At 39.7% G+C, this 20404-nt stretch overlaps 1 protein-coding gene, 1 long non-coding RNA gene and 1 pseudogene across 2 annotated transcripts; 2 read left to right on the forward strand and 1 right to left on the reverse strand.

Moving 5' to 3' along the window:
- Positions 1-347: 347 nt before the first annotated feature.
- On the forward strand, positions 348-9751 carry LOC144454049 (uncharacterized). Its single transcript, XM_078150627.1, has 2 exons — positions 348-600; positions 7874-9751. Exons 1-2 carry the CDS (start codon positions 558-560, stop codon positions 9538-9540), a joined length of 1710 nt encoding a protein of 569 aa, XP_078006753.1. The 5' UTR covers positions 348-557; the 3' UTR covers positions 9541-9751.
- Positions 4156-4392, reverse strand: LOC110200117 (small ribosomal subunit protein uS14 pseudogene; annotated as a pseudogene).
- Positions 9752-9819: 68 nt separating the features above from the next.
- On the forward strand, positions 9820-15698 carry LOC110206917 (uncharacterized). Its single transcript, XR_013485103.1, has 3 exons — positions 9820-9956; positions 11234-11331; positions 15596-15698. It is a non-coding gene; the product is annotated as an uncharacterized LOC110206917 (long non-coding RNA).
- The last annotated feature ends 4706 nt before the right edge of the window (positions 15699-20404 follow it).

The following is a 20404-nucleotide window of genomic DNA, read 5'->3' on the forward strand; positions in this document are numbered from 1 at the left end:
GGTAAACTAGATGACATCTAAGGTTCATCCAGCTGGCACTGTCTACAAGTCCTTGATTCCTTTTCTTTTGGCAGGAATTTGTGTGGGCTAGCATCAGTTTCTGCAGACCACCTAAAACCTGTTCTATTTTAAATGCTGAAGTGAAGAACAGCACGAAAGGGCTTGAAATGCTACAAGGGTATGGCCCTCTCTGACAAAACTGCACATCTCCCTGGCCTGTGATGCAAGGATCCCACTGTTGCTATGTTTGACTTTAACTTGGGTACCATAGAACTTGTGCCATGTCACTGATGAGGTCATAGACTGTGCAGAGGCCACTCAGACGATTCTGACCATAACTGCTGCCTTTGGCTGTTGTGGCTTTGAATGCTCCTGTTCAGAGATATTCATGATCTGGTTTCCGTGTGTGTGAAAACCAGGGAGAAAGTAAAGTCACCTGACAAGTCAGGAAGTTAAGATGTCAACCTTACTTGGGATAAGGACGCTAGTGACTTTTTAGTGTCCTTACTCCCCTTCTCCTTCATCTTTGAAGGAAGAAGCAACACTGTGAGCATCCAATGAAGGAACTACGAGAAAAAAGGGCTACCGTTAAAACTTCAGGTGCGATTACTAGAGGGAGGTCTGTCCTAAGGATTACAGCTTAGCAGAGAGATGGTCTGGGTCAGTTAAAATGGCAGCAGGAGAAGGAAAGGCAACATAGCATAATAGGGGACTGGATTCAGAGTCAGGAAACCTAACTGAAATTCTGAATCTGCCACTTAATCGTTATGTGAATTGTAGTAAGCTCTCCCATTCTCTTAGTCTATTTTCTTGTGTATAAAATGGTTATGGGTGTGTAGATGGAATTAGATTATCTCTGAGGTTTGTTTTATCCCTAAATTCTGATACATGCCAATGAATTCAGATGCCGTTATTAATGGTTTTGGGGAGTCTGTGGTACCTATTTGATGCCATTTTTTTACTGAATGTTATAAGAACTTCCTAAAAGCATCAACAGATGTTTCCAAGGGATTGGCTCATTACTGAATGCTGTGTTCAATGAAAGCTTTACCAATGTTTTACCATGCTGACCTTTGGAAAAGGTATTTCAAATCCATGCTGGATTTAGACTTCAGAATTTCAAAGAAATTTCTATAGTGGTTCTAATGTTGCCTCTGATACTCACCATGTAAGCTCCTTAAGGACAAAGACTGTCTTTGTATTGCCATCACTTAGTACAGTGGCTGGCATACAATAGACACTCAAGAAATGCTTACTGATTAATTGAGCTTCAGTTTACTCATCTTTAAAATGGATCAAATGGAGTAGATGATTGCTTTAGCTCTGTTTTCATCTCTATCTTTATGATTCTATAATCTTCCTTTTCCATGTTGTGGGAAAATAAAGAGCAAAGTGGTGGGAGGTAAGAGCTTAGGAGGCAGAAGGAGATAAAGCAGTCAGTGATTAACATTCTCATTACAATCATGATAGTAGAAAAGCTAGGTGAAGGGATAAGGATGGAGGATGGAAGGAAAGTGATGAATAAATTAATGTAGGGAAGAACAGGACCCATAATTGACAAGACGAGGTAATGTCTTAGAGCAAACATACAGTTAAAAATGACTTTATTGAGTCTGATTTCTTTTTTTTCTCCACAATATCAAAAGTAGAAACTTCTGGGAGTAAATCTTATCAGCAGGGCCTTGTTAAGATTATTAATTTTCTTAGAGAATCCCACTTTACTTGAAACAGGTAAAATCCTCTTCCAAGTGGTATAACAGTGGTTTCTGTGTCTCTGTGGATGATTAATAATAATAGTGGGATAAAAATAAAGCATACTTTTCCCCCTGCCTAATACACAGAAAGAAAATACAGAGTTTTATAGTATTTGCACTGCATTTCAGGAAGGAGGGAGAAGTGAAGTGACCCAAAATTCAGAAGTTTCATATTCTATTTAAAATTACCTTTCATCTCTGTTTATAACCACATTGACTATTCCATGCCTAAGAGATGCCTAAGCAATACACAAAAAGAGCAAAGTGTTACAGTTGTGAAAGTGAGTTACTTCTTCCCATCTTGAGTTCAATATTTCCTTACTAATTTGACAGACAGGCACTGGGGTAGGGTCCCTGTGATTTCTTAGTCTTAACAGAAGCCTATGGTCTCCTTACAAAAATATTCTTTTTAAATGCATGCAAGGGAAGGAATCTGTGGCCTCAAGGCCTCATGTGGCCTTTTAGGTCCTTGGGTGTGGCCTTCTGACTGAGTCCAAATCTTTTTATTGAGGGCATTTGTTCTGTAAGTTTGGATTCAGTCAAAGGGCCACACTTGAGGACCTACAGGGCCACATGTGGCCTCCAGGCTTCAGGTTCCCCACCCTTGGAGAATATAAAAGACAGAAGATTTCAAAGAAAACAAATTATATTGAAATACAGTTATCAAATTATTTTTAGTTCACAGATACCTTATTAAGAACCTTTAAAGATTAGAAATAAGATGATGGCTGCCTACTGTGGTGTCCTAAAATTACACTGTCCCCTTTTCTGCCCTGACTTCCCTGTCCTGGTCCCAGATAGAAGGGAAGAGTAAGTTGCTGATAAGGAAAAAAAACCTGATAGGATATTTTAAAAAACACATTTTATTGACACAATGTTTTTGACATAAAAATCACTTCCTAATAGCCTTCCTCCATATACACACACAGACACATAGTCTTTTCCCTTATTTATTTTTTTAAAAAAGCTAACCAAAATGATCTGTTAGGACTGAGAAAATGAGTATGGCATTTAAAATTTCTTAACAGAGATGAATGAAGAAGCATGTTCTCACATTGGTCACAGGGAATCAGCTCTGGTATTTAATATGAATTTTGTTGTCTTCATTAATATTATTTTATTCATTATTTTTCCTCTAATTTTTTATTCTGAATTTAACAAACACCAAAAAAAGGGACCATTTCCACATACAAAACAGAAAAGATAAAGAGAATTATGTGCAAAACTATGAAACTATTATGTCTATCCTGGTTTTAAAACTATATATAATATATTCATCATGTCACTTTCAAATCTATTCTATTTGTTTCTTCTGAATTTATTTTCTGTGAATTTTTAAAGATACTTGAATGACCCTCATTTCTTTAATTCTTATATAACATCACTGCTGCCTAAATTAAAATAAAATAAAAAGGTAACAATCCTTATAACAAATTAGCATATTCATATTATTTATATTGCCCTATTGGTTTGCTAGCTGGGATCCAAATTAAATGCAAATTTCCTAAAACTTTCTCATTTTTGTCATTTCTTTTTTTTTATGCATGTTTTATTACAGGTGATATTGTAGATCAAGCCTAAAGCAGATTTAAGGTTTTAAAATGCAATAAATACTCAGAAAACACAAAATCTACAATGAAAAGCCACTTGGTTAAATAAAAGTTTAAGACAACACATTCAAAAGGATATAAGTTAAAACAACAGTGATTGCCTCCTTTTGCACACCTAGGAAAGCATTTCCTATAAAGCAGCTAGAGGCAAGCACTAATTCTACCTGGGCTAGGATTTTTATGCCTCAGGCTGCAAATTTCTTACAAATATCTCATTTTTGTCATTTCTTAGAACACAGGGATATTAGACTAAAATCAAATGTTAGGATCAAAGATTTGCTCCAGCTCCTTATATAACTAAATTTTTATTTTTCAAATGTGTTTCTTGTAATATATACTATATATCAATATAATGTTATACAAATATATATTATAATATTATACACACATATATATATATAAATATGGAATCAGCTTTCTCATCTAATCTGTTACCCTCTTGTTTTATAGGAGAGTTCATTCCATTCATATTAACATGTATTTTAAACTACTTCCTCTTTGTTTCGTTGATTTATTATTTGGTAGTATTTATTTCTACCTTGATTTTAGTCCTAATTTTCATTTTTCTCTTTTAATCTATTTCTCTTTTGACTGATTTGTTTTTTCTTCTGAGTTTTGTGTTATTTTCTTTAATGGCACAACATTTCTCCATGTGTTTGTAACATTTTCTGGTTCTATACTTTTTTTTCTTCTTTTTTTTTAATATCTGAGGATGACCTTTTTTAATTATATATGCAAATTGGCATAGCATGTACAAAATGAAAATCTTTAGGTTGTCCACGGTGCAGTAAAACTGTAGTCACTGATGGTCAGCATAATCACTGAATCGAGATTCACAAATATAACTTAGTCCAACTCGATGAAGCCGATGTCCTTCGTGTACTGCTGGAAGCACTGGCAGCACATGTTCAGGCCGTACTTCCGGATTGGGCCATGCCGGTTCAAACACACGCGGCACGACCGAGACCCCCGGCCGAATTTTCGAGGGTGGCTCCAGTAGAGCTGCTGGTGACCCATGGCGCCACTAGCAAAGATGCGAGACAAAAGCTTCTTTCTTTTTTTAATTCTTAGTTTTTATTCTTGAGAATTTGGCCAATAGTAATTAAGAATTTATTAAGCTCCTACTATGTGTTACGCATTGTGCTAAGTTCTGGTGATAAAAAAAAAAATTAAAGTCCTCAAGGAGCTAACAATCTAATACTACACTCAAGCTTTCTCTATTGGCTTTCTTGCCCCTTCCCTTCGAATAAGTTACTGTTGTATCAGGCATCAACTCTGCTTAGCCCTTCCTTCAGTCACTGACTAAGCCCAGATCACCAGGGCTTGGTGATTTCAGAGCCCTTCTTTAGCTGAAGGATGGAAGCATTTGTTCAGGTCCTTGTTTTGTGGAATCTCTCAGAAAATAACAGTGACTTAATTTGTTTGCTCTCTTCCCCGGCACAGAATGTCAGCTTTGTTTGCATTGTTGGGTCTCCTCTCCATACTGTTCCCAATGCTTTCTCCCTCATTACCGACTGGTGTCAAGGGTCAGATAGGATCATGGTCAAAGGGGAGCAAAAGAAATTATGCCCAGCCAAAACTCAGAACATAAGCCTGTGTGGTGAGTTGCACAAAATATGATATACGCTGGGGTACAGTCAACAGTGAAAGGTTCATAGCCCCCTGCTACAACTTCAGAAAATTTTATATTGAGCTGAGATTGTTCCCATCATCTCCTATTCTTGCTGACTACCATTCTAGAGATTACCATTTACCTGGACACATTACATGACAACTGAAGAAGGTAGGATTTGACAGTTATGATAAAAACCATTTACTCTACCATCTTCCAACATACATTTTCCGAGTCCTATTCATATTTTTCTTTAGAAAACTGTTCATATCCTTTTAGGATGTATCTATCTTAGTCTTATTATTTTAATTCCCTATAGATTTTGGATAACATAATTTTTAGCAGATGCAATTTTTTTTTTTTTTTGTCAAACAAGAGCTTCTCTTCTTAATTAGCTACATGAATTTTGCTCAAGCAATCTCAGAAACAGAATAAGTTTCAAAGGAACTACCAAAGAGAGGGACAAAATCTCGTAGTCCTGATGGATTCACTGGATAATTCTATTAAATTTTTAAACAAAAAGTTCATACCAATACAATACAAATTATTCTTAAAAATGAATATAGGTCTCCTACAACTTTGCCTTTATAAGATAAATATAATCTTTATATTGAAAGCAGAAAAGAATAAAACACAGAGGAACTATAGATCAGCATTCTTTATAACAGTGACTCAAAATTTTAAAATACTGTCAGAGAAACTAAAAAAATTAGTCCAAAAATCATTCACTAATAATCATTAGATTTTTACTACAGATGAAAGGATGGCTCAACATTAGGAAAAAATACACATAATTACTCTGATTAAAAACAGAAAGATCGTAAACTATATGGTTATCTCAATAGATACAGAAAAGTCTTTCTTTGACAAAGCACAACACTCATTTATGCTAAAAGCCCTACAAAGTATAAATACAGAGGGACCTTTTTAATGTCATAAAAAAAATCTATCTAAAATCAAAAGCAAGCATCATATGCAACAGGCATACACTAGAACTTTTCAAAAAAAAAAAGGAATGAAACAAAGATTCCCACTCTCCCCACTATTATTTAACAACAATAAGACAAGAGAAAGAAATGAAAGCTATAAAAATAAGTAAAATAGAGATAAAACTATCCATATTTGTTGATGATATGATAGTATACTTGGAAAATCCTAGGGAATCATCAAAGTTACTGATAAAATTAATGGCTTCAGCAAAGTTGCAGGCTACAAAATAAGCCTTCAAAAATCAACATTATTTCTACATAATCATATAAATCAAAAAATCCAAAAGGCAATAATAACATAAAGAGAAATTCCATTCCAAACAAATATAAAATACATTAAATTATATGGGGATCAATCTACTTAGCAGCATAGAAAATGACAAAGATGATAAAAATTGAGAAGCACAGAAGGAACTCCCTGAACTGATGCAAAGTGAAGTAAGTTGAGCCAAGAATACTCTATATACATCTACAACCATGTATGTGGAAAGAACAACAATAAAAACAATACGATGTGATAAACATTTACTAGTTGCCTACTATGTGCCAGACAAGCTGTGCTAAGTGCTAGCAATACAAATAAGAAAAGGAAAGACAGTTCCTGTCCCCAGTGAGCTTACAATCAAATGGGGAAAGACAATGCACAAAAGGAAGCTGAAAAGGGGTAGGGATGGGGAGAGCAGTGCCATAGGGTATCTGGCTCAGGAGCAGGATAAAGATGAAGATGGAATTGAAACCAAACAGACCAGCTAGCAGCAAATGAAGAGATGGCTGAGAGTTTGAGCCTTCTACAAAGGGAGGCTATAGGAGGAGGTTTTTGCTCTACCCTCCAACTCTTTAATTAGGGAGGCAGAAGCACTAAGGATACTGATTAGGTGTGAGTAGCTAAACTGAAGCCATCTCCATGATGATAAGTTTTTGGGTGGTTAGTTTATCCTGCCTGGGGTGTAATGAAGATGATGGAACTGAAACCAAGCAAAGCCCCTGGTAACAAAGAAGGAGGTGGCTGGGATTTTTGAGCTCTCCATAATGGGAGGCTATGGGAAGAGTCCTCAGGTAATGAGGTGGCACAGTGGATGGAGCTCTGGGACCTGGAATCAGGCTGGGTTCAAATCCACTTAACTAGCTGTGTGACCCTGGCAAGTCACTTAATCCTGTCTACCTCAGTTTCATAATCTGTAAAATGAGCTGGAGAAGGAAGTGGCAAACCACCCCAGCGTCTTTGTCATGAAGAGTTGGAGATGACTAAAAATGCCTGAAAAACAAAATGGGAGGAGGACTTTTTAGAAAAAGGAACACAGCAAAATTGTAAAGAGCAAGCAGAGTTTGAAAGATGCGAGATAAGAAGTCATGATCACACAATCCCTTTGCAGAGGCAAGAGGTCCATAGCAAGAGGTCCACAAATGTTGCACATAGCACATGTTTTCAGGGTTTTTCAAAGAATTGTTTAGTTTATCTGATTTTCCTCTTCTTTTTCTTTTGTTGTCTTTAAAAATATAATTTGTTACATGGGATGGCCCCCTTGAAGAAGAGGGAAAGGGATACTGAAGGAAACTATGATGATATATAAAAAAAAAGACTAATACAAACTTATTCAAAATGTTTTTTTTAATTGTATTGGCAAACTTTTTTTTTTAATTTTGTACAATTGAAAACAGGCAGGAAAGCAAAAAACTCACCCATCCCCAAAACTGGAGAGAGTGAACAAAATGGAGAGGAGACACAATGCCAAACTAACCTTTGCTTGCTAAATGCTTCTTGATTTGACTCTCCTGTGTCTGGTTAAAAATATTTCCCCTAACTGTAGTTATGAAATAGCTGGCTGTCTCTTCTTATTTAATTTTTTCTAACGGCATGACTTTTATACTGAGACCACTTACATTCACTGGATTTTCACTGGTTTCCAGGGATCTCAGAAGCAAGACAGCCTTCACCTCAACCTGGACCATCAGCACCAAGAGGCCGAGGCCCAGCCCCTACCTTTAATGAGGAAGAAGTGGAAAAGAGAGAGGATTCTTCCTCATCTTCTCCCTATTTTGTGTATAAGAAGCCAAATGCTACCTCCAATCATAAAGTCAGACCAGCAGAAGACAGTTATTACAGTTGTGCTTATTATGCCCGTGTTAGGACTGTAAAAGGCGTAGCTATTAAATGGCACACTTCAGCTGGATTCCGGGCTGTTGGAAAAAAGCCCCGGATGTATGAAGCACAGGTGTCAGGGGAAACCACCATTGGGTCCTCTCCCACCAGTAGTGTTACCACAATGCGCCAGGATATTGAAACTCGTTCTTCCAAGGAAGATCCTTGTGAGATCAAAATGGAAGAAATAACTTTCCAGGTCTCCCAAAGTGTAGAGGAAGAGCTTTATGAAGATCCCAGTGAGGACAAAGCACCTGGGCCCTCCCACAGGAAAGAGGAAGAGAGACCAAGGGTGGCCACCCCCGACTGGCTGGTCACAACAGATAAAGGCTTCCGTTGTCTGGCCTGTTGCCGTGTATTTCTTACTCTGGAGGCCCTCATGGAACATGCTCGTTGTGGTATAAAGGAGGGTTTTAGCTGCAGAGTCTTTAATGAGGCAATGCTGGAGATGAGATGTAATCAAGAGAAAAAGCGAGAGACTCGTTGGCGTCAGACGGAGGTCCGTCGTCAGCTAGAGACTTGGCAATGTCATGCACACAACTGGCGTCATGGATTAGAGACTGGGCATCATCAAGACATTCCATTTAATCAAGCTCAGGCCCGGCATCGTCACCAAGAGAACTGGCATCGACAAGCACAGGCCCGACATCGCCGAATACAGACTCGATTTAATCCACTTCGAGCTGAGCATCGTCAACAGGAATCCCAACATCACCAACGAGAGACCCAGTTTAATCAACTTCTAGCCCAGTATCACCAACAAGAATCCCACCATCATCAAGTGCAGAACCAGCACCATCGACTACACACTATATGTCACCGAAGAGAGGGCCAAATTCAGCAAGGTCTAAACAGGTGTCATCAACTAGAAACGTGGAATAATCAAACCCAGGCCTGGCGCCGCAGACTAGAGGCTGCGCATCGTTACCGAAAGACCCAACTTCAGCAAGCCGAGGTTCGGCGGCGGCGTCTAGAAGCCTGGTGTCATCAAGCCCAGGCCCGGAATCTCAGACTGGAGGCTGAACGTCGTCAACGACAAGCATGCCACCTAGCTGAGGCCCAGCACCATCACCGAGAAACCCAGCACCATCAAGCACGAGTTAGGCATCATCAACTAGAGAGTATTCATCATCAGCAGGACTCCCAGCTTAATCAAGCACAGGCCCAGTACTATCCCTTTGACGTGTTGCATCACCGACGAGAGGCCCGGCTTTATCCAAGCGGTGTCTGGCATCATCAACTCGAAATTCGGCGTCCTCATCGAGCACAAGGCCAGCATCAAAGAATTGAGACTACGCGTGATCAGCAAGAGGCCCAACTTCATCAAGCTGCGGAGGACCAGCATCGGGCTAGGGAAACCCATCGTCATCAAGCTCGGGCCCAGCGCCATAGAAGTGTAATACGGCGTCATCAAGTACATGCCCAGCGTCGTTGACAAGCAGCCCAGAAATTACTAGGAGAGAGCCTGCTGTCTAATCCCTAGCCCAGAGGTGCCAATGCACCATGCATTACCCACGAGATGGCTCACTCTCCAAAGAGGAGAGGTTAAGAAGCCCCAGCAAGCCCATGGATGGATTCAACTCTTTCATGACCACAGCTACCCTGAACTATCTTAATTCACCATCCCCTCAAACTTTAACTGCCCCAACATCTACCAAAGACACAACTGGACTCATTAACTACTATGACATGAAGACGAGAAGATCAACACAATTTGAGTCCGGGGCAAGGAAGTCACAAAGAGTTTTAAGCAACATTATTTATTGGAAGGAGTGTGGAGTGCCATGAGGACCAGGAGGCCCAGAGTGCACCTTCAAGAGGAAAAGGAAATTTGTGCTTTCAGGAAGACAGGTGAGTTCAAGTCCCTTAACCACTTATTAGTTGTGTTACTCTGGACAATTCAGTTCAGTTTTTTGTTCCCTATAATAAGCAAGGTACTGGGTCAATTTTTCTTTCTTATACTCAGTTCCTCATCTTTATTTTTTTTATCTTTTTGTTTTGTTTTGTTTTGTTTTTGGCTAGGCAATGGGGTTAAGTGAGTTGCCCAGGATCACACAGCTAGTAAATGTTATGTGTTTGAGGCCAGATTTGAACTCAGGTCCTCCTGAATCCAGGGCTGGTGCTCCATCCACTGCGCCACCTAGCTGCCCCTCAGCTCCTCATCTTTAAAAGGATTGTTTTGGACTAGAAATTTTAATTTAAGATCCACTTGAGTTTTAAAGTATACACACACACACACACACACACACACACACACACACACACACACACACTAATGTGGAGGTCTAGAGACAAATGCCAAGAACCAGCAGCCTTAGATTCCATGCTAAGGCACGGGAGGAGAGACACCAGGTAGACCCTAGGATGCATGCCCCTTTCCTCTCTCTGTAAACATTGCTCTGAATCCCAGGTTTATGGTGAGAACAGAAAGCCAAACTTCTCATCTTACCAATCAGAGATGACCAATGCAAAGAGCAAGATAGAAGGCAGAATTAGTGAAAAGGAAGCCAGAGGAGGGAAGAGGATAGGGATGGATCTTTGCAATAGGGATAAAGCAATGTGGCATAATGGATAGAGAACTGGCCTTGGAATCAAGAAGGCTGGGTCCAAATTCTGCCTCAGGCACTTTGTATTGTGTGTCTCTAGGCAAGCCCTTTCACTTCTCTGGCCTCAGTATCCTCATCTGTAAAAAGAAGACATTGAACTTAATGGCCTCTAAAGTCTCTTCCAGCTCTAAATTTATTAATCTATGACCTCCAGCAATGGGATGATCTCGAGAGGGGAAAATTAAGACCAATGAGCAGAAGTTGTACACGGGCGAATTTCAGTTCAATGTAAGGACATGCTTCCTAATATTAAGCAGCTGTCCAGAAGTGGAATGGCCTGCCTCTGTAGACAGTAGGACCTTGTCAGAGGTCTTCATGGGAAGAGTGAAGTTCACTTCTCCAGGATGTTGGACAGGAGGCTCCTGTACAGATTATATACAGACTATATGGTCTTCTCTGAGACTTACTGAGCCTGTGATATCCCCAATCACGGTGAATATTTGGGGTTATCCAAGTGGTGCAAGCTGGGAAGGATTCTAGGAAATGTTAACATAGCCAAATGTACACTCTGATCATTCTTAGATAATGGCAACACCCAGGCAAGAGGAAGATCCTTTGTTGCCCAGGAATGAAAGGATAAGGAAGAGGAGGGGAGGGAAGAGGCAGCCAATCAATAAGCTGTAAGTACCTATTGTATTCTAGGCACTGAGTTTAAGCACTGGGGAGAGAAAGAAAGCAGCCCCTGCCTCAAGGAGCTCACAGTCTAATGGCCTTAAGGCCACATGTGGCCTTCTAGGTCCTCAAGTTCAGCCCCTTGACTGAATCCAAACTTCACAGAACAAATCTCTTAATAAAAGGATCTGTTCTATAAAACTTAGACTCAGTCAAAAGGCCACACCTAAGGACCTAGAAGGCCACACACATATGGCCTCAAGCCACAGACTCCCCAGCCCTGGTCTGTTGGGAAGCACAATATCCAAACAGGTATGTATAAGCAAGATATATACAGGAAAAATTGGTGACAACAGAAGGAAGGCACTAAAATTAAGATATATATACAGGATAAATTGATTATCAATAGAAGGAAAGCACTAGAATTAAGGGGGATCAGTTTTCTTGTGGAAGATGAGATTTGAACTGGGACCTGAAAGAAGCCAAGGAAACTGGGAGGCAGAGATGATGAGGTAACATTCCAGGTATGAGGAATAGCCAATGAAAATGCCCAGAATGTGGAGATGGAGTATTTTCATCAAAGTCAACTTTGACATCTCCTTCACTCCCCACACCAAGCAGTCACCAAGGTTTGTTTAGTCTTCTTTCGTACTATCTCATATCCATCCCTTCCTTGCCAATTCCAAAGATACAGCTTCAGATCAGGGCCTTATAAAAATCTCAAACTATTATCCTCCTCATTATCATTACTGTTGCTATTAACAACAACGATGATGAGGAGGAGGAGGATGATGATGATGACAGCTTCCATTTGAACAGACTTTCCCTATTTTCAAATACATTCATTCCTTTGATGTTTATAGTATTCTTGTGAAGAAAGTGGGTCATTTCTTATCTTTACTCAACAGATGAGGAAACTAGGTTAAGACACTTGAAAGATCACTAAGTGAAGGAATGGGTACAAGAACCCTGTTTTTCTTGAGCCTTCATCTTATGGTTTGTTTTGGGGGTTTTTCCATTATACCTCACTGACTTTCTTTGGTTACCCTCCCATTTGTTCAGTCTTTAGAATGTTTTTATCTATTTTCCAGAGGGCTCCAGTCCTGTGACTTGCTAGGTAGGCCAGAAGCTCCATTCCACGACTTCATTAGGGAAACTTATACTGGTATGCTCAGATTTTTAAATTCCAGTTGCACATGAGACAAAGAAATAATGTGTCAGTTGGGACAGGACCTAGGTCTTCTTTGCAGAGAGGAGTCTGCAGATTTCTTATTGGTCTCTCTACTTCCCAGTCCATTTTATATGTAACTGCCAAAATATTCTTCTTAAATGACTGCTTTGTGCATATCATCCACTGTTTAAATGAATCTTCATGGGCTCCCTACTGCTACAAGAGAAAAACCCACATTCCTAGGCAGGAATTCAGTGTATCTCCAACTTATCTCCAAACCCCTGAATTTACAGCTTAAGTGAGCTATTCCATTCTTACTGGAAGGCAATGTATATTCTTAATTCCAGTCTTTACTTCTCTGCTTCAACTGTTCTCCTCTGGTCTCTCTAGGTATCTAAATGCCACTTGTTTTAATGGAAGCCCAACTCCAATTTTATATCTGCTATGATCTCTTAGCCAGTCTGTGAAGACCTATAGCAGCAGCAGCAATAGGGGCAACAGCAGTATTAGGGGCGGCAGCAGCAGCAGCTGGCATTTATAAAGCACTTTGAGGTTTGCAAAACTCTTTAAAAAAATTATCTTATTTTATCTTCACAAAAATCCTGGGAGTTGGGTGCTATTATTATCTCCATTTTATAGACGAGGAACCTGAGGTAGACAGTGGTTCATGACCTGTCCAAGGTCACAGAGTTAGGACATGTGGAAGGTATATTTGAGCTTGTTTTCCAGGTCCAGCATGCTATCCACTGCACTATCAGCTAGGCTCTGTAGGACCTGCTATCTATATTAGTTGTCCGGAGCTTCTTAAGCAGCATGGCATAACCAACAGCACTCTATAGATGCAAAGGGCTTGTATTCAAATCCCTCCACTGATGACATATGTGATCTTGGACAAGTTCCCTTGACTATCTAGCCTGTTCCCAACATCTGTAAAATGAGTGGGTCATGCTAGGTAATGTCTGTACTCTCTCTAAATTCTAGATCCTATGCCACATTGTAATATTATGCAACTTTGTCTAAATCCTGTTTTCCCAACTGGACTGTAATCTTGAGATCTGCATCCTACATTTCATACTATTTTGCATCTTTGAAAGCAGAACAGAGACTTACACAGAGACATAAGGGGATTTCACAAGGATTATTGAGGATTTATTCAGACATAAACAAGACATGGGACTTTTACTTCTGAATGTGCAAATGATTGATAAGGTTCTTCTCTATTAACATCAAATGCCTGGAGTCAGACAAGGCCAAGCTCTGCTTGGGAATCAGGGAAAATAAAAGGAGGACAGAGTGCCCAGAGCCCCAGGAACACAGCAATGTAACAGCAGAGAGTTTTGTGAGGGGTCGATTCACCACGTGTAAAGTCACTCACAAGAAGAATGACCTTCTTAGACTCAGGTCACGCTCCATTTCTCTCCCAGTCATGCTTCTGACTTTCCAGTCTTCATCATCATTCTGCCCCTCCCCCTCTTTTCCATTGCCCTTTTATACCTTGTCTTCCCTCATTAGAACATAAGTTCCTTGAGGGCAGGGGCTATATTTCTTTGTTGTTGTTCAGTTGTTTTCAGTTGTGTCAAACTCTTTGTGACCCCATTTGGGGTTTTCCTGGCAAAGATGTTGAAGTGTTTTGCCATTTCCTTCTCCAGCTCATTTTACAGATGAGGAAACTGAGGCAAATAGCATTAGTGACTTGCCTAGGGTCACACAGTAGTAAGTATCTGAGGCTGGATTTGAACTCAGGTAGATGGATGACTTTCTGGCTTTAGGCCCAGCACTCCAGAGCACTACGGTGCCACCTAGATGCCCCATATTTATTTAATGCTTGTATTTGTACTCTAAAGAGGTCGTTTAGCAACGTACCTGCCACATAGTAAATCCTGGATAAATGCCTGTTGCCTGCCTGCCTGCCTAACGATCCTAGCAAATATGGCCCTCAGAACTTGAGAAGACTGATTACTTACTTACTAATTACTTACTTACTAATTACTAATGTAAGGAATTACAGGAAGGAAGAAGAGGTGATTTGGGGATAATAGGGAACAAGACCCAAAAGTTTCACTCACTGAATGTGGTTTTTTCCTAAACTGAGGCCAGTATATCATCGTTATTTCCATTCTAATGGAAACTAGCCACCACTCAACTGGCCGTGAGACCTCTTTAACAAGACTCCCAAACAGCCTTTCCTACAAAAACAGGTAATCACATTTAATCCTTATTGTATCTCTATGTCACATAATCAGAAGAGCCCAGCAGTGTGGAAAGGAAATCATAGAACCCACTTACCTCCTAGACCCAGAGACCTGAGCTAGGCCTACCAAAGGAGAGCAGAAACCACTTCCAGACTGGGGGACAATCTAAGAGTACAGTCCAGTGTCACAGCCACTTGAGGCTATGTCCCTTGGTGACCACCATGAAGGAAGATCTTCCTTTGAAAGGAAAAATTTTTCTTTTAGAATTTGTGTATATGTGTGTGTGTTTCAGGATTTAGCCATAGAAACGTAAGCAAAATGTGGTAAATTTTTCTTCATTTCCTTGGGCTTCCCAGATAGCATCTGAGAATTACAGAATGGGAAAGAAAGTGGTCTAGGAATGCTCTTGAACAGGAAGAGACAGGCAGAACCCTGGGGAAAAGGGAAAGCTGACAGGAATAGCGATGGGGCCTACTGTTGATCCATGTGGCAAAGAGAAGGTCAGATCATAGCTTCAGCCTTGAATTAGTGGTCATAAGATTATAGACATAGAGCTAGAAGGGACCTTAGAAAGTATCAAGTCTAACCCCCACCCCCCTTTCTTTTAAAGATAAAGAAACTGAGGCACAGAGAGGTTCAGTGAATCACTTAGGGTCATAAGCCCATAAGTATCTGAGGTAGGATTAGACTCAGGACTTTCTGACTCTGAGTCCACCATAGTCTGGGATTAAGTTACATAAACTCAAGTGTATGACTTCCATTCATCTGAATCAGTCTAGAAGTCATACACCAGAAATTATGTGAAGGGAATGCAGGTTTGCTGGGGGAGGAAGGGAAGAGAAGACAAGAAGCTTCCATGAATGGGACATCGATATACATACTGGAATACATATATTTTTTATTTTTTAGTGACCGTGATGATCTCTGCACTTCATCCCACAGACTGCAGGGGGCAAGTGGAAGTAGGAAGAGAGAAGTCACAATCTCTGAGAAGAGGCGAGATCTACACTGGCCAGAGGTAGAGACAAAGGGAGTTGGACATTCCCATGAAGGGCAGCTTGAGCCAGGGTGTGGTATACCACGATTGGCAAGTGTCCCTAAGCAAAAAAATATTGACTGAGCAGTACTTTGTCAGACAATTATTCAAAGAATAAATAATTAAAAGTCAAAGTCTTAGAGAAAAGCAGGCTGAATTAAGGGTAGCTGCTCTCCTTCCTGTTCTGAAACAAGGTCCAGGAACCATGAGGATTTCTCAGGAAATGCCTCTGGCATGGAAGCAGCAATGACATGGAGGACACAGCTCTTCTTGCACTCCTATAGGGATGTATAGCAATCAAAATAAAAATATGTCTTATAGTAGAGGCTAGAGAGGTCATGATAGATCATACTAAATTATCTCTGAAATCTCTGAAATTCTATAATTTAACAGCTTGTATGTATATATATATACATATATATATATATACACACACACATATATATTCTATATGTATGTTTACATAAATTACATATATATATGCATGCATACATATGTATATGATATTTTGTGTCCAAATATATTTCTTAGTATATATTGCTAATATATATCTATATATACATACACACACATATATATTTTTTAGCAAATCCATTACTTTCAAAGCTCTTCAGATCACCTCAGTAGCTAGTGCCACCCCTTTAAATTACCTTGTTACCATTTATTTTGTATATTTGCATATTTACATATACTTGTATTTGTTCATGATGTATCTATAGTGTCCCCCTAAAGAACGTAAGGGCAGGACAGTCTTGTTTTTGTTTTTGTGTTCCTGAATAGGTGGTAAATCAAATAAATGTTGAGGGAGTGATTGATCATTCATGTAAGTGCGAAAGCCAATTTGGAGTTGTAGTCACCCTCAGACACAGGATGACCTGGATTCAAATATCTCCTTGAACACATACTGGTTGTGTATACAGATATGGATGGTTAGATATTCATATGGATATGTATGGATATATGTGTGGAGAATTCACTTAATCATTCCATGCCTCAGTGTCCTCATTTGTAAAATGAGGGGACAAAACAGTATTTTGGTGCTCAGACAACTCTCTGGAACAATTAAGTTGAGGAATTGATGCGCATTATAGAACAGGTTTTCTCATCAGGAGTTTCCTTAATGGATAAAAATCACTGGTGTAAACTATACATACACAGAGATACACACATATATGTATATACACATATATGTATACACATTTATATGTGTACCTGAGTGTATGTATATGTGTATATATATTTATGTGTGGGAAGAAAGGGGAAGAGAAAGCATATCTGTATGTGTGTGTAACCTACACACTTAAAAAGCAAACTTATACTCTAATACTCAATACTTTCATTAGGAAATTCCTTCCAGATGCAGATGACCAATTCTACATATACTTTTGGAAACTGGCTTCATGAATTTCAGGGGCTAAAATACCTAGGCCTTGTTGGCCATACTTATTAAGATACGTAGTAATGAAGTCATCTCACCTAACAACAGAAGAAATGAAATAGAGAGGTTTTCTGTTTGTGTACAGTTTGGACAAGATGACTTCTAAGGCCCCTTCCAACTTAAAAGATTCTTGAATAAAGGAATGAATTGAGACTCATGATGATTACTTTTCATCTTTTTCCGGTTTAAAGACGTGGAGATCAGATGAGATGACCCTGCAGTGCCCACCAGTCTGGCAGTATCTGTGATGTCAGAAGCAAACTACATATCAAAATGCTGGTCATTTGACATTAAGGGAATTCTTTGAAAATGTCTTCCATTTTCCCCGTGACAGAGACCTTTTTCCCTTCATTCCCTATCCTTGTACAATAAACCATTGCTGAATTGCTGGTAGTCCTATTTGTTGAACAAACCATTTTTGATTTCTCTGAACTCAGTTTCCTCTACATAAAATGAACATTATAATTCCTAATGTCTATAATTCATAGGCCTATTGTAGGGAACTAGCAGGATAATGTTATGTGAAAGGCCTTGAAAACCCTCCCATTAAGAGACATGGTCTGGGATGAGAAGCTTGGATGACAGTTCAAACTGTGCTGCTCCCTGTGGTCAGAAAGAACCTTCTAGACTGACCTCAAGATCACCTCTGACCTCCAACTCTACATCCCTGGAGAACATATATATGTGTTATATAATCAAACTCACAACAAATAACCTAGGATACCAACTTATTAATTAATGGCAGGAGATATGTTTGGCAAGAGAATGGTTACCAGTTGTATCTTCACCAGCTGGGCACACCTTCCTCTTCTAAGTCTACTCAAGAGACTGAACTAGAGAAAATCAGATTCTGTTATGAGCATATATGTAGCAATCTGGTAATGCTGCACTCTAACTTTTCTTATTCTGTCTCTGACCCTTCCCTTGCTCAATCATCATACATATCCCTCCCCTTTGTATGGATGTACTCCAGGGACTACCTGGTAGGTGCTATATAAATGAGTATTCCCTTTGCTCCCCCTTCCAGAATTCTGTCCTGGGCCCTCTTCTCTCTAGAATTTCTTACAGTGATCTCATATGCTTCCAGAAGTTCTGTTATCTCCACGTAAATGGTTCCAAAATTTACAAAGACAGGCATCATTTCCACCCTGAGCTCCAGTTCGACATGGCCAACTTGCCTATTAGACTTTTCCATCTACTGGATGTCCCCTAGTTACCCCAAATTATTTTCTAAATGAAATTAACTTCCCCTTCCCTCATCAGAAAAAAATATACTCCTTTTCATAACTTCTCTTATCATGGAGTGCACCACCATCTTCCCAGCCACTCAGGTTCAGGATCTTGGAGTTAGCCTCAATTTTTCATTCTTCACACATCCATTCCTTCTCCATGTACCATCAGTTGCCCAATTTTGTTAATTTGATCTCTTAACTTTTTTACTTCTGTAACTATTTACAAGGCCACCACCCTAGTTCAAGTCAGTATTCTAGGTTGTTTTTGATGTGTAACATCTCTCATTTTCTTCTAGTTTTTCACTCTTAGTTTTGTTGCAATATTTCTTGTTTTATTAACTTCTACTTGGCCCATTTTAATTTCCTTAAGTTTTGTTACTTGGTTAAGGTTTTATGCCTTTTGAACTAAAACTTTAATTCTCCTTTCAAGTCTTTCCTCCAAAGCTCTCGTTTCCCCCCCCAATTTTTCCCCTACTATTCTCATTTTCATTTTTATAATTTTAATTAAAAAAAAACCCACTTCTTGCTTCATTCTATCCAGGAATTCAAACTGACCTTGTAACTAAGCTGTGTTTGAGAATTTGTGTAGAGGTATTTTGAACTCATTTTCTTCTTGCATTGTCTCACCACAGTACTTTTTTAACTTATTTTTCCAATTTTACTTGCAAAATAGTAACTCTGAATTGGGGAGAAGTGGAAGGGAATTTAAAAAAGGGAATAAGCATTTATAAAATCAGAGCCAGACATCATGCTAAATGCTGTACAAATATCTCATTTGATACAACTCAGTAAAGTAGGTGCTGTTATTATCCCCATTCTATAGTTGAGAAAACAGGCAAACTGAGGTTAAGTGACTTGCCCAGGGTAACACAGCTAGTAAGCGCCTCAGGCTGAATTTGAACTCAGGCCTTCCTGACTCCAAACCCAGTGCTCTATCCCCTGAGCCATCTGGCTGCCTCAGGGTCAGATTCTGCTTACTTCTGGAAGGAATGTCTGGGCCCAGTTTGATCCTGATACATATTCTATGAAGTCCTGCTTGCTGCTTTCTCTGGATATCAAACTCCGTGTTCTTCAAAGCACCTTGGCTTAGGCCAGACAGGCAACTTTCAGTATGTCCTAAGCAAATGGGCCACTAAACCATATACAAGGATCCCTGTGAACCGTATACTGACCTAGAAAACCACATATTAAAAATTATCAATGTTACGTTGTATTTATTTTGTTAAATATTTCCCAATTACATTTTAATCTGGTTTATCTGCGCTCAGGAACGTTGCTTCCTCACCGCACGTTTGACACTTCTGTCCTAAGCAATCCAATCAAGATGGTGTGACAGTTTCCCTCTTCTTTTTAGCTTTGTAAGCTCTTGACCCTAGTTGAGACCTGAGCGACACAACTATAAGTTTAGCCCTAGTTGGAATGCCAGCAGATTGCTGCTGACCCTAGCCCCTGTCATCTAGCTAAAAACCTCTGCAGGTAGAGAAGATCAGAACCCCTTGGTCTGAGATCCTTGCTCTGATCACTTAGCTGCAGGCTTCAGACCACCCTGGGGAATAGAATCTGCAACTGAACTTTTAGGGGCAATGCCAAGCAGGTGCTGCTCACTTCTGTTTCTCCTCTTTGCCCAGTACATGCCCCAGGACAGGTCTGAGATGGATTTGTGAGCTGGATAACTATTCTTTGCTTTGGAAACATAGTCACAGGTCAGCTAGAATTCTAATGGTAGGTCCCCTCCTAAATCCACACTGGTTCCACAAGCCACCTTTGGGGTCACAGCTACATAACTGGTGTCTGGCTCCTATTACTGATAGCTATGCCCTCAAGCCAGTCCCTGCTGGATCTATGACTACTCTTCGCTCTGATAATTTGGCTGTAATTCTGCAGCTGTAATTTGGCTCATACCTAGATTTGGCCTCCTCTAAAATCCACATTAGATCACAATCCAGCTCTGGGGTGAGAGACATTGCTGTTAGCTGGCTCTTATTCCCACTCCCAACAGAAAAATGGTTCAT

Source organism: Phascolarctos cinereus, unplaced genomic scaffold (genome assembly GCF_003287225.1).
Source record: "Phascolarctos cinereus isolate Bilbo 61053 unplaced genomic scaffold, phaCin_HiC Scaffold_3;HRSCAF=262, whole genome shotgun sequence".
Classification (NCBI taxonomy): domain Eukaryota; kingdom Metazoa; phylum Chordata; class Mammalia; order Diprotodontia; family Phascolarctidae; genus Phascolarctos; species Phascolarctos cinereus.

Excerpts from the sequence above, each read along its gene's own strand:
- LOC144454049 (XM_078150627.1), top strand. The coding sequence starts at position 558 with ATGAAGGAACTACGAGAAAAAAGGGCTACCGTTAAAACTTCAG. Across the intron at positions 601-7,873 it reads GGCTACCGTTAAAACTTCAG|GGATCTCAGAAGCAAGACAG; the intron begins GTGCGATTACTA and ends ACTGGTTTCCAG.